At 35.5% G+C, this 15,808-nt stretch overlaps 2 protein-coding genes across 6 annotated transcripts; both read right to left on the bottom strand.

The window, feature by feature from the left end:
- On the bottom strand, positions 3,455-7,390 carry LOC18772979 (U1 small nuclear ribonucleoprotein A). 5 transcript variants are annotated; one of them, XM_020566139.1, is made up of 10 exons: positions 6,327-7,390; positions 6,093-6,155; positions 5,619-5,703; positions 5,452-5,520; positions 5,129-5,204; positions 4,830-4,881; positions 4,480-4,592; positions 4,327-4,396; positions 3,840-3,925; positions 3,455-3,750 (listed from the first exon to the last, which is right to left on the bottom strand). In XM_020566139.1, the coding sequence occupies exons 1-10, from the start codon at positions 6,657-6,659 to the stop codon at positions 3,708-3,710; spliced, it is 990 nt and encodes a 329-aa protein (XP_020421728.1). In that variant the 5' UTR covers positions 6,660-7,390; the 3' UTR covers positions 3,455-3,707. The 5 variants fall into 5 exon arrangements, 4 of the variants coding, with proteins under 4 accessions (XP_020421728.1, XP_020421729.1, XP_007206844.1 ...); XM_020566140.1 differs by having other exon boundaries at positions 4,833-4,881; XM_007206782.2 differs by having other exon boundaries at positions 5,129-5,201.
- Positions 7,480-10,409, bottom strand: LOC18775261 (SUMO-conjugating enzyme SCE1). The gene is made up of 5 exons (XM_007205991.2): positions 10,111-10,409; positions 9,937-10,020; positions 8,534-8,686; positions 8,310-8,423; positions 7,480-7,903 (listed from the first exon to the last, which is right to left on the bottom strand). Exons 1-5 carry the CDS (start codon positions 10,177-10,179, stop codon positions 7,841-7,843), a joined length of 483 nt encoding a protein of 160 aa, XP_007206053.1. The 5' UTR covers positions 10,180-10,409; the 3' UTR covers positions 7,480-7,840.

Genomic DNA, 15,808 nt, shown 5'->3' with positions numbered 1-15,808 from the left:
GGCGGTCGAATAAAATCACACTTCCTTTCCTTTGTAACAAGTCATAAACATTAGTAGGACAAACAATGAGGTTGGAGGATTAGACACTGTAAAGTTGAAGGATCTTGTCTTTCCCAGTATAGGTAGAAAACTAGACAACTGTTAAAAAAGAAGAAAAACCTTCTACACTTCTCAAAATAGAGCGTGTGGAGATTTTATGACAACACTCGTTCACGCACGTGTAGATGATTTTGTGTCGTTAATGCATATAAAAATTTAATTAAAAGATAATTATGGTAGGTTTATTATATAGCACTTGTCCCTTGTCAACAATACATACATTATACATAATAATATTCCACAATCACATACACACCTAGGATTCATCGTTTTTTAACGCATCATACGACCCACACAAACATGTGGTTCAAGTAAATCTTCCATTTAAATACTACAAGGAATTATCTTATGTGCTTGTCCCCGTCCACATTTTGTTTTCATTGTATGTTACCTACAATAAGGGTTATTATGACCAATAAACGAATCTCAATCATTCATGGATTTGTATGGACCTTATTGTATATATATTTATATAAAATAACAATAATTTATGATCTGGTTGGTTTCTCATATCTTTGCAATTTGCATTCCATTCTGGAAATAACTTGGATTCTAACAAGAATTTTTTTTTATATATATTTTTTTGGTGTGTGTGTGGTCAAAAAGAAAAAATCTTTAGTGAAATTGTTCATGCCATACGACAGTGTTGAGTGACATAATAATCTAATTAAACAAAAATAACACGTGTTTAATTAGATTTACTTATAAATTAGATACGTGACGAACAACACCGCTGTCAAGACGGATTGTCCCTATGACTAACCTGAGTTATAGCCCAAACAAATTTTTTTTTTTCTAGTCTAAAATAGCAAACCTAGCACACTTGAGTTCACTCCCCCAAGTTCCAATCAACCCACGTAAATGGACCCCAACTGACAGATTTAATGCATTGACTTGGTGGAGTTGTGTGTGAGACACCTCCTTTCTTTAGTCCACCACATATTTCACCACACTTCCCAAATTTTATTAACATTTAACTCTTCACATAAATATATATATATTTTAAATCTTCACATACATAAACAATTAACATTAAAAACCACACTTACTCATTAAATTTTTGTTTAAATTAAAACCACACCCCATTCCTTAGCTTTAAAATTGTAATAATTTTTTTGTTTAATATTTTAAAATTAACATTAAAAAGAATTTTAAAAAATTATTTGAGTATGAGATATACATGAATTATTCTATTTTAGAGACGGAAATTTTGGGTTTGAGTTATCTAGTATTAGGGATGAACTTAATAAATTTATACGCAAAATAAATTTAACCCATCCTATTTTGAAATCATAAATCCATCCCTGCCCAAGTTTTTCCGGGCATTAAAAGTTGCCCATAAGGCATTGAAGAACAGTGGTTACATCTGTGCGTTTTGTATGTAGTTCCCAACTTGATGCGCGGCTCAGAAGAAACCCACGACAATCAGACAAGAAGCTGTACATCATTAAGAGCTGCCACTACATGCAAACATTTAAAAAGCACCACCGACCATCGCACATACACTTTTTTCAATTTTTGGCTAGTTCGAGTGTATACGTCTACACTGCTCAACCTAGAACTTTAACCACTATGGCTTGTCTCCTGGGGGACCTATAAATAAATGAATATACGTATCATGGATTGATTTTTCAGCGACATTTACAGCTTGGATGGCTACTTGTATTGTATTTTAGTATACGTAGCCAAATAATCATTACAACAAAAGAAAGGCCCTCTTTCAATGTTTTCTTGTGTTGTGATTTGTGATGGATAAATTTTGAAGCAAGTTCGTTGGTAGGTTGGAAGATTTAGAAAACAATGAGGAGGGTTGTTGTTGTTGTTGTTTATTTTAAATTTTTTTATTTTTATTTTGAAGGGTTTTAAGTAAGCTAGGTATAGCTTTGGTTTATGATACCAAATGGGTCAAATTTGGAAACCCTAGGTTTCAAAGCTAGATAGAGTGGGGGTAGAAAAATTGTAGGTGTATGGCATATGCTATGTCTTATCATGAGGCCAGTCTCCATGTGTTTGGTAATTTGCTCTTTCCGGGGACTTTCAGCTGGGTTGAAAACAAACAAGAATGCTAATTGTGATTGATGGTTGAAATAAATCTATATATATATTTTTTGGTTAGGGTTGTTGTCCCCAAAAGTGGAGAGCTTATCCAATCTTGTTGACCTTTTTAATCTCCAAAGAAAAGGATGAGGAAGTAATTAAGCTGCATTTATCAATCTAATCACGATTAAGCTAAGCTAATCCATGTTGCAAATTCAATTGCCCTCTTTTTCAATTACTGTTTGGGTCAAAGACATTAATTGGGGGCAGCATGATCTTGTATAAGGTCGGAGGAGGAAGACCAATAATTCATGCAAAGGATGAGAACATTGAAAATCATCATCCTCCTTCATTCATGCCATGATGACATGGCATGCAGTATGAATGACAGAGTGTGACAAATCCGAGGGAAGTTAGTGCATCGACATAGGAATAGTTTAGGATGCACCATGTTGACCTTTTTCTATAAATCCAAAATAAAAATTACATGTCAATTGATGCGTGCACGGTTGCACATGTCTCTAACTGTGTTGTGTACTATAATTATTATTCATTTATGTTATTTGATGATTTGAGGTTGAGGTCGTGTGTGTGTCCGCAGAAAAAAGAAAAAGAAAAAGAAAAAGAAAAAGAAAATAATAAGAGAAAGTCACATGTGTGGAAAATGCGGTGTCTTTGTCTTTGACATTTTTTTATATATATTTATTTTGTTTGGAAGATGTCACAAAGCATACACACTGACTTAGTAATTAACGATGGATGTTTATGTTACGTGCGTCTGTGCCGCCCTGCATGAATGAATGAGAGGGAAGGCTAGATGGGTTCTTAATTATTTAGTTTATTTTAATTATCAGTCCACTTACGTTGAACTACTTTTAGTATAGTTATGTTAGTCAATATTTACATTAATGCAAATCTACAAGGTTTTTTAGTTCAAAGTGATACAATCCACATATTATAATATGTGCCGACGAGCTTAACATCGAAATAAAATACGTGTTATAACATTAATGAATTGTACCGCCACGTGATTTTACTTGATTAAAGAACTTTATAAAAATTTTGTTTTATGCAAAGATTTTTTCCCAGATAAGGACAGAGGAGCCCCAAACATCACAAACTTCAAACAGCTGCTTCAATCAATGCTTCTTCATCCGTGATCAGTTGAAAATATGCAGTTTTGATTAAATCTTGGACCCTTGTAGCGATAAAATAGTTAAATCTTGAGGATCTTCGGCCAGATTTTACAAATCTTTTTTGTTTTGTTTTGTTCAACTAAGTTCTGGTCCGTATTTTTTTACCATTTACACTTCCACTCTATCACCACAAAAATACAGGGATCGCTTTCCATTCTGAATTTGAAGATATAAAACCATAGCATCACGAATTCACAATGGGAATGGAAACAAAAAAACATTTCCATTATTGAGAAAATGAAAATAAATCATCATAACAGTTAACCCTGATACTAAAGTCTACCTATTCTTGGTACAAGCTTAATGTAAGATGTGGATCCGCTTGTGTGGGCATGGAAACGAGCAAAAAGCATACATCTTGTTATTTTCTTCACATTACTTTGGCTTCTTCCGCATTCCCATTCGTGATTTGGCATACCTGAGATTCTTGTTAAGCAAAACTTGTGACAGAGAAATCAACAAAAGCCAAGGGCAGAAAAACTTAGGAGGTGATCTATTAAAGGATACTCCAATCTCATGCCTTCGCCCGTTGTTGACGAGTAGAGAATTGTGCCTTGCAGATGACTCAGCGCTCCAGTTGAGCAGGCAGTATCCTTCAGATATGGGAAAGAATATAATTAGAATTGCAAAGCAGCTCTAGAGGCGTTCGGATCAGGAGATTGGAAATTATACCGATAACTAGAGGCTTCTCCTGTACACTTTTCACAATAAAATCAAAGAATTTACAAAATGCAACTGGATAAGGATTACGGAATTTTACTTCCAATTTTCAAATGCTATCTACAAATAGAACATTCCATATCCAATTTAAAACAAGGTTCAACCGTTCAAAATAAATGAGAACTATGTCAGTTTTCACAACAAGGTTCAACCCTGTTAAAATTAAACCAGAATTATATCAGTGTTATTTACATCTTATTAGGCTCCCTCTCAGAAAGGCCGTGTTTTATGGTTATATTTAAGACGGATGATAGAACCTAACAGACATGGGCACCTGAAAATCAACAAATGCAACTGGAGCTCCATATGTGCTCTGCATCTTCAATTTTATGAACCCAGGGCACCTAATAAAAACAGTTAGAAAATGACATCACAGTATTGCGGACTATACAAATGAATCTACAATAAATAAAGTATAGCTACTAACCTTGAAAATACTTGAATCAGCTCTTGCTCCGTACAAGTTGGCCCCAAGTTAGCCACGAAAATAGTTGGGCATGGAGTATTATTTTGTGGAAAATGTTGTGCTGCAGAATTATTCTGCCAATGTATAAAGGCCAATAACACTCAGATGACATTTCACATACATATTATCTAACATTTAATTTAAATAAAAAGTGAGATTCCAGAAGAAAATATATAAATAGGAGAAAAATACAAATAGATCTGCAAAAGGCAAGCTTAGGAATCCATTATCTAACAAGAGATGAACATCGACTTGAAAATGAAACTACCCTGAAAAAATAAAAGAGTGCAAGTAGTGAAGAGATAAGATACCACGTTTCCGGCAATTGTCTCATGTACAGGTATGCCATTGAAGTTTCCATGACTGAAGAGTGAAGAAAAAAAATAAATGAGTACAAGGAATTCCGTAGATTTATTAAAGTGACTATTTCAAAAAGGAAAATACTATACTCCAACTTCATGGACCAGGGCGTCCAGAAACTGCTTTTACTAATCCCTTGGCCTTTCAGCGTAGTAATATATTTTAAAATAAATATGTGCTGATTATTGAGCTACAAGTAGTCACTTTCATGTAAACAAAACAAAACGTGTGCTCAAGCAGTGCAGATGACCTTGGTGCAGATGGATAACCAATGATGTTGTAAGCAGAATTACCCATTCCAGGCATGTGAATGCTGCCAACACCTGCTAGTGCCCAAGCGTGCAAAACATGTGCAATGTGAGCTTTTAGAAGAATGTGTCCTCCATGTGACTAAGTAATAGTTTCTGATCTTGTAGACCAGTCAATCATCAAATAGATATGGTAAAGAAAAGCAATTATAAAGCACAGTGAGATCATAAAGTACAACAGGATAATTAGCAACAAAAAAATTGCAGACAAGAAATTCGTGCAAGCTAACTTCCTTACACAAGCAGTTAGAGGCAATCCTCTTACCAGAATCAGGAGCGCCCCTTGAATACGATGAACCTCTAGCTTTCTTATCTGAGCCAGATCTTTCATCATCTACATACAACGATCAACAATAGCACAGATTGCAGTTCAAGTCAGTTAAGATGTGGAAGAGAACAAACAAAGGACAAAGAAAGTGAATAGAAATAGACCTGTTCTTGAGCGTTTTGACCTAGAATTAGATTTTGCTAGATCAATATATAATGTTGACCCTTTCTCAAGATCAAACACCATCCCCTGCAAACACAGTTCGGAATCAAGAGCTCTTAGTTAAAATTTTCACCTAAATTTTACATATAGTGTAAAACTCACCAACACAGTGAATAATAATAAAACCCATACAAACAAACAACACAAAAGCCAACTGCTAGTACTAAAGATCTGCCATTCTCCACGCATGAATAGGCATAAGCTATTTTACCCTGAGCGAGGCTCTTCAATTCAAACAATTTGCAACAGACTTATAAGTTGGGTGATAGTCCCGAAGATAACTATAAACTGTGAAATACCAACCAATACTATCCTAATTTCCTCTACTGTATAGTTGAGACAGCATTGTATATTACAGCGTTTATATACAGATACCCAACTATTAATGTCACAAAAACAATGCAAGGTCTACTCACATTCAGAGCATGCATTGCCCCGATCGCAGACTGCTGATCCAAGAACACCGCAAAAGCAAAAGGCTACATCACCAAAAGACCATGTCAGCCCACAACAACTTCAGTGACAAAAAACCAATATATATTCCAACCCAATTGCAAAGATCCAAACTTTTTGACCGCTACAGTAAGCTGATAACCAAAATCACTCAAAATCAAGCATTAATATAATTTAATTTCAATTGTCAGCAATACCTGAGACTTCTCGGTTGGGGTCCGGAGGTGGGAGGACTCGTAACCCGGAAACTCGCGAAAGAGGTTGTAGATTTCTCGGGGCTTGACATCTTCGGGAAGACCCGCGACAAATAGGGTCCGGACCTCGTCGTGTGAGGGTTGGGGGACGAGAGCGGGCGCGTAGGAAGAGAAAGGCGGTGGGTGTTGAGGGAAGTAGGGCTGAACCAGGTGGTGCTGTAACGGTGGCGCCACCGACGGAGGCGGTTGCGGTGGTGGCGGTTGTTGGTAGTATGGGTAGTGGACGGAGCCTGGTGGTGGAGGCGGTGGCGGGTAATAGGCAGCCATGTCGTCCATTTTGGAGCCCTAGCAGAAGATGATTCTGGGTTTCGGGTTTTTTGTTTTATGATACGTGCATCAGCAGTGCCGCAGTGCCGCAGATGGGCTGGGCCGGGAAAGTTGGAGCTGCGTGTATTTTATTTTATTTTATCAAAATCCTACCTTTCTTTTTGTTTCAAAATCTCATATTTTCGAATTCGAGATCAAAGCATTTTTCACTAGATTAGACCCGTTGGCTGTAATATTTAGTTTATTTGCAAGTGAAAATCAATTTTTCCCTAGTTGAGATAAACTAAAGTGTCACCATTATGCAAAGAACCCACTAGTGTAATGATTTGGAGTATTTACTCGCTCAAACAAAGTCCTGAGTCCGAGTCCTAACATTCGTGGTGTGTGTAAATTTAATATATTACCGCCTCCTTTCAATACAAAAAGTCCTCAAAAACCAAAAAAAACAGTGTCACCATTATGACAATGGAAATAGGAGGAAACATCCAAGTAAATCTTTAATCATGGGCTAAGTGAATCATGTCAACCATTAATGCTGTAAGAAAAAGTTTGGGTGATTTATTCAAGTGACCCATTTTAAGAGGAAGCTCATCTACTCACAACTGCTTTCTATTTAGAACATTGAAATTTTGCACTTCATGAAAAAACACATGGAAATAATTCCTGAACGATTCTCCGCCTTAAGATTTTCTGCCAAAGGTTAATGGACCTGATTATTTTGATCCACGTATCTCAAAGTCTGCAATTTTCATTTTTGCAATACCTTAATTACTAGAAACAAAAGAGATTCAAAGTGAAACTGAATACGAATAAACACAATACCTTGAAATCAAATCAAATGGTACCTAATTGTGTTTGAGACTATTTTGGTGCTTGCATTAGCCTTCCTCACAACCAGGAACGAGAAACTCATAAATTAACACAATTGACATAGTCCTCCCAACACGAAAGATTGTGTTTCTCATTGACACAGAGTATGACTGGATCACTCGCTAGTGTGTCATTCACTAGCAGAATTTAATCCAAATGATAAGAGGAAAAATAATTCAAGCAAGTAGTTCTACACAGGAGTCAACTAAAACTTGCAAACAACAATTTCTTACATGAGCAGTTTTAACACTAAACAAAAGGCAACAACCGACGGTTACCAGAGTACCAGCATTTTCTTGGACTAGAAAGCCAGCTTTGCGTTAAACTAGAGGTGGGTATTGCTTGGCCTGCTGCCGAACCCTTTTCTTGTACTCCGTGGCATCCTGCATAAAGTCGAATTGCAGAGTGTAAGAGCAAAAACTCAAGCAAAGCAAAGGTAAATTAATTCCTGTTTAACTCATAAGAGGTGGTCACTTCGCCACACTTAATCCTATTCTCATATGTATAGCCACCAACAGATAGCACAGCAATGGCACCCTAAAGTTGCAGTCACTCAGGGTGAGTTCTGATGCTAATTGCCACTGCCAGGATTAATGACGTTAGATGAGACTTTACTGGACGTCCCAATAATATGCCATCACCTCAGAAAATGTGGGAATGCAACCTTCAGAGTTTGCAAGATGTATACTGCATTATACTAGCTTTACATTCATTAAAGAAACAACGGAGCCTTCCCTCCAAATTTTGCAGAGCAATGGGGAAACAAAAAGTTGCTAAGGAGCAACATACCTGAATGAAGAGGTGATACCCTTCTGTCTGTGCAGGATCAGCAGGATTTGGCTGATCCAGTAAATCCTGAATGCCCACAAGAATTTGCTTCACGGTTATTGCTGGTCTCCAACCCTACATATAAGACAACGAATGCTAAGTATCATGGGATAAAAAGCTCATTAATTCTCCATGTCAAAGAAGTTGCTATATGTAGAAAACTCAAACAAACAGAAGGTACTCACACTGTCCTCATTAAGAATTGATAGACAAACAGTTCCAGATGGATATACATTTGGGTGGAAGAAACCTGGTGGGAATTTACACTTTGGAGGCTTGCTAGGGTAGTCTTCACTGAAGTGAAGGGTAAGTGGGAAAAACCCCCCCTCCCAGTCAGTCTGCAACATAATATTAGTAAGAAATGTTAATGCCAATAGAAAACATTACATTGAATGAAAACATCTTGATTTCTTCTAATTTAATGTACATTCTCCACTCTAAATATAGTAAAGCCATGCTGCTGTTGATAAATAACCATATAATGCTCACATTGCCTGATATAAAAATCTTTTTTTTTTTTTGGGTAAATTTCCCTGAAGTACAAACCCTTCAAATAAATACCCCCATATACATAATTAACACAAATGATGTGGAATGGACATGAAAACAATAACCTAAACGCATAAATTTGAAAAGCAAAAACTACGACAGAAGGAGATAAAGACACTACAGATAATAGAAAAAACCCCCCAAAAGAAGGCCATTCCTGCTGAGTCTTCCACTAAAATCAACACAAGCTTCTGCATTATGGTACAAAATGTCAGAAGCTACATACACCAAAAAAATACAAAATTATTCCATCTCTCTAGATAAAAAAAGCCTCATTCCAAAAGCTGAGGTATGATATGTAATAACAAACTTTCGAGTATGAAATGGCTCTGTTTATTTATTTATTTTAAAGTTAACATATGAATCACTCTCCACGGACCAGATCAGCACAAAACATGGATACCCTTGAAAACGTCAAGACCAGACTGGCTCACAAATAGAGTTATAAAAAGATAACTCATTCAACCTTTCATTACAATCCATGAACCCGACAATTGATGAAAGTGCTCAATCCAACTAAATCCCATCTCAATCATGCAAGTAACACTAACACATCATGTTGCACACATGTATTCTCAACAATAAATATAGCAACGCTCTTCTTTTGTCAGAGAGTTTAGTATGTTATGCATTGAAACCACACATTCAAACATGGATTCACCTCATCAATGGTACTGAGAGACAACTCGTACCAAACTATGCGGCAAAACAAACAACAAATAGGTAAGTATAATGAATAACTTAAGGCGTTCTAGGAGAAGCTTTCTGCAATGAAAAAAACTTTTTCAGTCATTTGGTCAATTAAGAAAAGGTACTTTGCACTAGAATTTTTCCTTGATTGTGTTATGGCAAGTTTTCCTGTCTTCTCCATAAGAAAATTAGTAACCTTTGAACAAGAATGAGAAAAACCCATCTCAAATGGAGTAACTCCCTTTACCAAATACTCTATTGGAATTAAGAAAACCAAACAATTCACCAGAAAAATAAAAAGACCCAAAAAACAGTAAAATTCAAAGTCCCAATAAGTTTGAGAGCTTACACCGGTCTTGCCAGGAATCGTGCAATGCCACACCATCAAATTCACCGTCCCATCAGATAAAGTCTCCGGCTTCGCAACAAAACCCTACAACCCAAAAAACTAAAAAAATAAAAACCCAAAACAAAAAAATTCGCAGTAATTCGGTGAAACAAAGATATGGGTAGATGTACGGACATGAGGGTGGTTCTTCCGCCAGGCCTTCCGCTCCTCGGCAAGACGACCACGAGCTATGCCTCCAGACATGGCGTTGTTTGTGGGTGGGTGGGTCGGGTTTGAGTTTCTCTCTGGTTTGGGGGATTTTTTAAAGAAAGAAAATTGAAGGCAGCGACTTTCGGTTTTGGTGGCTGGTGGTGCGAAACAGCAGATGGATGGGGGCGATTCTCGCTTTTATGCGGCTTCGAATCAATTGATTATAAAAAGCGCTGCTTCCGTAAAAGTCAATGAAATTGCTAATTTTTAATTTTGTTAAATTCTGGCGTGAGAACCACGCCACTGTAAGTAGTTCACGTGACCCACCCCACCATGCTTGAAGTGACTGCTTATTAATGAGCTACATTGATTGTACGAGACTGTGGGCGTTGATGCCGTAACCAGAGGTTCCAATTGTAATGGGATGGACCCTATTTTAAGGCCCATTAAGCCCATTGTTCTATGATCTTTCATGGGCTTTATGAATGGGTCTTGAGTAATTGGGCGGGAACTTTTTATGGGACCTACCCAAAAGCCTTTAGGTATTTTTTCAAAGTAAGCATTTTTACTCACCACTTTAATCCAAAGTGTATGCTCACCACTTTTCTTAATACTTGACACATATTCATAAACATAACCATGGTTACATAAATCAAGGTAAAAAGTTAGCTATGGTTATACCTAGGGGTGGGCATCTCATCCGAATTATCCGCATACCGACTATACCGTACTAATGGTTCGGTTTGGTTTGGTTAAATAGTTATTTTTTAATTTTAATTATTCTGATCCGATCCATACCGAAATATTTGGTTTGGTTAACGGAAACAAAATTCCTAATCCGACAGAAACCCGTACCGATCCGATATTTATACTTATTTTATTATTTAAATACAAAACAAGAAACCAAAGGTAAATATAATCAACATTTTGTATCACTCCTTTATCACTACTGTATCACTTCTTTTTCACCATTGTATCACTGCTTTATCACAATTTTATCACTGCTTTATCATCACTGTATCACTTCTTTATCACTATTGTATCACTTACCCGGGAGTACTGTAGCACTTTTTGGTCAGAGAGGAATTTATGAACTTCCTATGTTTTTCAGTTTCGACCTTTGTCCCTTTTTTACCTGTAACTTTTCAATTATTGATCCAAATTTTATGTTCTTTATATGGTTGGATTCAGCATGAAAAACTAAAGAACCCATCGCAGAACAAATGTCAAAATCATTTACATACATATAGAGAATTCAATAAAAAGAACACTCAAAGGTTCAAACAACAAACACAAGTGGCTCCTAGTACATCTTGAGTACATATTGAATGATATAGTGACTAAGTTATTTGATTTCATACTTGGATGAATTAGACTATTAAATTTTTATATTTTACAAGGATAATTTGGTGTATTTGTTCAAGAACTTTTGATATGTGAAAGTATTATAAATTGTGTTTTTATTATGGTACTAACGGTGTACCAACAAATTCGAACCGAATATTAGGTTAACCGATCTGAAGTCTACCTAAGTCTTTGGTTTGATTAACGGAAGAGAAAATGGTCTAACGAAGTCTTTGGTTTGGTTAACGGAAGAGCCTTCTATCTTTCCGAACCGATCCGTGCCCAGGCCTAGTTATACCTATGGACATATGTCAAGTATTAAGAAGAGTGGTGAGCATAGATCTTGTGTTAAATTGGTGAGTAAAAATATTTCCTTTTCCCAAATGTGTACGTGTGCGTCCACGTGTTTACACGTCACTAAAGAATTGAGAACCACCTAAGTTATGTAGGTGAAAAAGTAAAAATGGACCATCTAGGTCACGCATGGCACAACATTCAAATTATTTGCTGACAATTTTACCAACAATTTTTTTTTTTCCGGAGACATTAGGTTTGACATTGAAAGATTTTATAGGTTAGGGTGCTATTTGAAATTTGGATCATACTTCTGAGGTGCAAAATACACGTGATGTATTTTTATACTGGGTTTAATCTCTAACTTTTTTATGTTAGTTATATTTTGCACCTAAGAAGTATGCAACCACATTCAATTTTGACAAAAACATAATTGCAGTTAAATACACGTGATGTTAGTGTTTTTTTTTTTTTTTTTTTTTTCTTTCTATAAATAAATCAAATCAGGGAAGGGATGATGGAAGGAGATGAAGCCTTCACTAGTATACAACCACATTCAAATTTGACAAAAACATAATTGCAGTTGAGACCTGCCAACCAAAGAATTAGGTTTTCAGAGGTTACAATTTGCTTTAATCATTTAGATCAATGCTATCTAGACTAAATTATATAATAGCAAAGATGCAAAAGGCTTAAAATTTAAGGATTAATCGCCATCATTATGTGTTGTCCATGGCCAATGGCCAAGTATGTTTAACAAAATTTCAACAATCATATTTGGATAACGTTAAGTACCTTTGTGGCTAACTTTCCCAACCACATTTTTAGTTTACAGGACCTCAATCAATGATAAAGACACTTAGCAAAATACAATGAATAGTTCTTTTTATCATACAACTCGAATATACACATTTGTTTAAATTTAGAGAGCGAATGACGACAATCGAGTTTTCATCATAAGACGAGAGAAAAATACTACGCCATTGAAGTTATAAGCCTATAATAAAAAGATCTCGTTTGAAAGTCATGAAAGTGTTTTATTGCAACGAATGAAACCACATTTACATGTACTATTATTACTCAATCTTGCTGCGGTTAATCTATTGTACCTAAGATAATAATAATAATAATAATGGTTTAAGTAATTTCTGGTTGATATTGATGTCAAAGGAAGCTAGATATCATGTTATTCTAAAACACATCTTGAAAGGAAAAAGAAACTTGCAGTGGTGCACATGGATATGTTGACAAGTGCATGAAGCTTGACCTGGAAAGAAGGGAGATAAAGCTTTAGACTTTAGAGCCATTGCACCTTAACTGAGCAAGACAGGGCATGATTTACTAAAAGCAAGGAATTTGTAACTGGGACACTTTGAAACATCTGGTTCTGGAGGACCACACCACATGATCACAGCTGTAGTTGTATAGAAAGAAATCATCTTTATACACTTACTATTCGACGTTGCATATACTCAATTGAACTACCCCTTGAGGAAGAACTTTTTGTACGTTTTTGTAATCCGACCTAACATACCGACGTGATGTTATAAATTTACTCAAATTATAACACGTGTAGTGTATTGAGTCTAGGTTAATCCACACCATGAGTTATTAACAATTAATTTCTGGTAGATTTTGTGCTGATATATATTGTTGGTATTTTGTGTTTGTGGGGGAGAATCATTTTAGAAATCATAGAAAGTTTGCATAGGGGATGATAAGGGAGCATCGAACGAAAGGCCCACGAGGGCAGGGCAGACAGCACAAAGTACAAAGAACGAAAAGTAAAAAGAAAAATGGAATAAGAGCAGGAGCTCCAATCTTCTGTAAACAAAGTCATAGGGAAATGGCCAAAACTTAAAGGTAGAGGAATTTCTTGATGTAAACAAATCCTATGTAACATGAATCAATTCCTTTTGATCATTGTGATCGATTGAGGCTAAACTTTACAACAGTCCAGAAGAATAAAAAGTTGAACTTTAAAAAAAGGTTCGCAAGATTTTCAAACCATGCTTAAGCTTAATTATTCATTTGTTTACAATTACTTCCCATATATGAAGCACCATTTTGCATAAGAATGCTTCTATTAACACCTTCAAGTTTCAACATGCTCACGTTATTCTTTTCATCAGTCCTGTTAAGTTCTAAAGAAAAGAAGAAGAAAAATTAATTACATATCAAATGATGTGACAAATGATATATACAACCAACACATTCACACATCATGTACACAACTCACCACAAGAAGTATGGTGCCTTTTGGTTTTTTGTTTGCAAAATCTGCTGCCTTGGTGAAGGTTTTTGAAGAACAAAAAAAAAACCTATATGGCCACCATCAACTACAACACATCAGGGAAATATTATTTTCTTAAGTTTATTTGTATTCTTTGTTTCTTTTGACAGTGTTTAATGAAATATTCTTTTTTTACCCCCAAAAAAATAGGGAAAGCTTTTAACGTTGGACTCAATAAAAATTCACACAAGCCCTTCAACCCACAATTGCAGACGTAGTAAGTAATTGAAATTAACAAGTGGGAAGAGGCTTTAAAAAACGAAATGTTAACCTAATTCTATTGTTCTTGTGTTTACAACTAATACATATGTGAAACTTAATTATTTATATTTTTGCACTTTGCATTTGTGAAGCTTATTCGGTTGATGTCAATAAATTTTGATGGATTCAAACTACAAAGGTAAGATTTTAAGCTAGCCCACCCACAGAAAAAGCCGTAATTCTGCCCTTGAATGTACACGTTATAATTACTTACGCATATTGTGGTACATAAAATGTGTCTTTGTACTGATTTTAGCTGTCAATGTCCTGTATAGATGTGCAACCTAACCAATCTCTCCTTTTTTTTTTCTTTTTTTTTTTGGTCACTTATGTTAGAACTAGCATTCTTTAATATGCAATCTTAGAGTAAAAATTTTGCACAAATGACCATCATTTTTCTACAATTACAAAGCAAACCTTTTCGATGTAGACCCTATTGAGTATGACTTGTCACCTTATTACGAAAACAAAGGAAGTGGCTTACAATTCAATTAATTTTTTAAAAATAGTTTAAGGAAGTCTAAACTCTAACCTCTCTTACTTAATCATGTCATTTTTAGACTATTTAGGTTGGTAAAACTCTTGTCGCTGCAGTCCGTATTACCTAATATATATATATATATATATATATATATATATAAACAAGAAGATTATGATAACATCAATGTCTTAAAACAAAACCAGTCCATATCCAAAACCAATAGGACTATTTGATATCATTTGATGGGGCCTCATTCCGGATACTTGGCTCGTTTTGGGGAGAATCCGATGGATGAAGGTTTCGAAGGGTTAGGTGCATAGACTAGAAAACTTGAACTTTTCTCTTTTGAAGTTGAAATCTTTGTCTTTTTTATACCCCCTTTTTTTTTTCGGTCATTCTTCATTTCTTTAGGAGAAAGGACATTTTGAACAAACCTTATAACAACAACATTTGGGTGAGCTAGCTTAATGCTTCAATTGTCTTTTACCACATTCATATCCAAGCTATGTATTTACAAAGAAAGAGGCGGTGGTTATTGCTTTTATCATCATATGATTAAAGACATTTCTCTATCTCTATTGCTTTTTCTTTCTACAATTCATTAATTACCAAAAAAAAAGACTTTTGTTTTTTTGTTTTTTGTTTTTTGTTTTTTGTTTTTTTCTTTCAAATGTCAAGCATAAGTTTATAGTTCCCTAAACAGAAGAGTAGAGTTGAGCCCAACCATTTTTCCCAACTTATATGTTATTTTCACATTAAGGGCGTAGCCAAAGTCAGGCTTGAATTGGCTTTGCCCTCCACCTATTTTACAACTCCCTCTAAAGCATTTTCAGGAAAGTCTTTAAATTTTAATTAAAATAGTTAAAAAGCTATTATGAGCCAAAGTTAGGCGTGATTATAGAATAAAGAAGCTGCTAGACCTAGAGCTAAGGCTTTCCCTTGTTATAGCCAAAATAGGTAAGGAGCAGTGTATAACAACTCTTACAGTGAAGTATCGAATTTTAACAGCC

This window comes from Prunus persica, chromosome G6, assembly GCF_000346465.2.
Source record: "Prunus persica cultivar Lovell chromosome G6, Prunus_persica_NCBIv2, whole genome shotgun sequence".
NCBI lineage: Eukaryota > Viridiplantae > Streptophyta > Magnoliopsida > Rosales > Rosaceae > Prunus > Prunus persica.
Note: the sequence above shows the minus strand (reverse complement) of the source record. Positions and strands in the feature narration are given on the sequence as shown.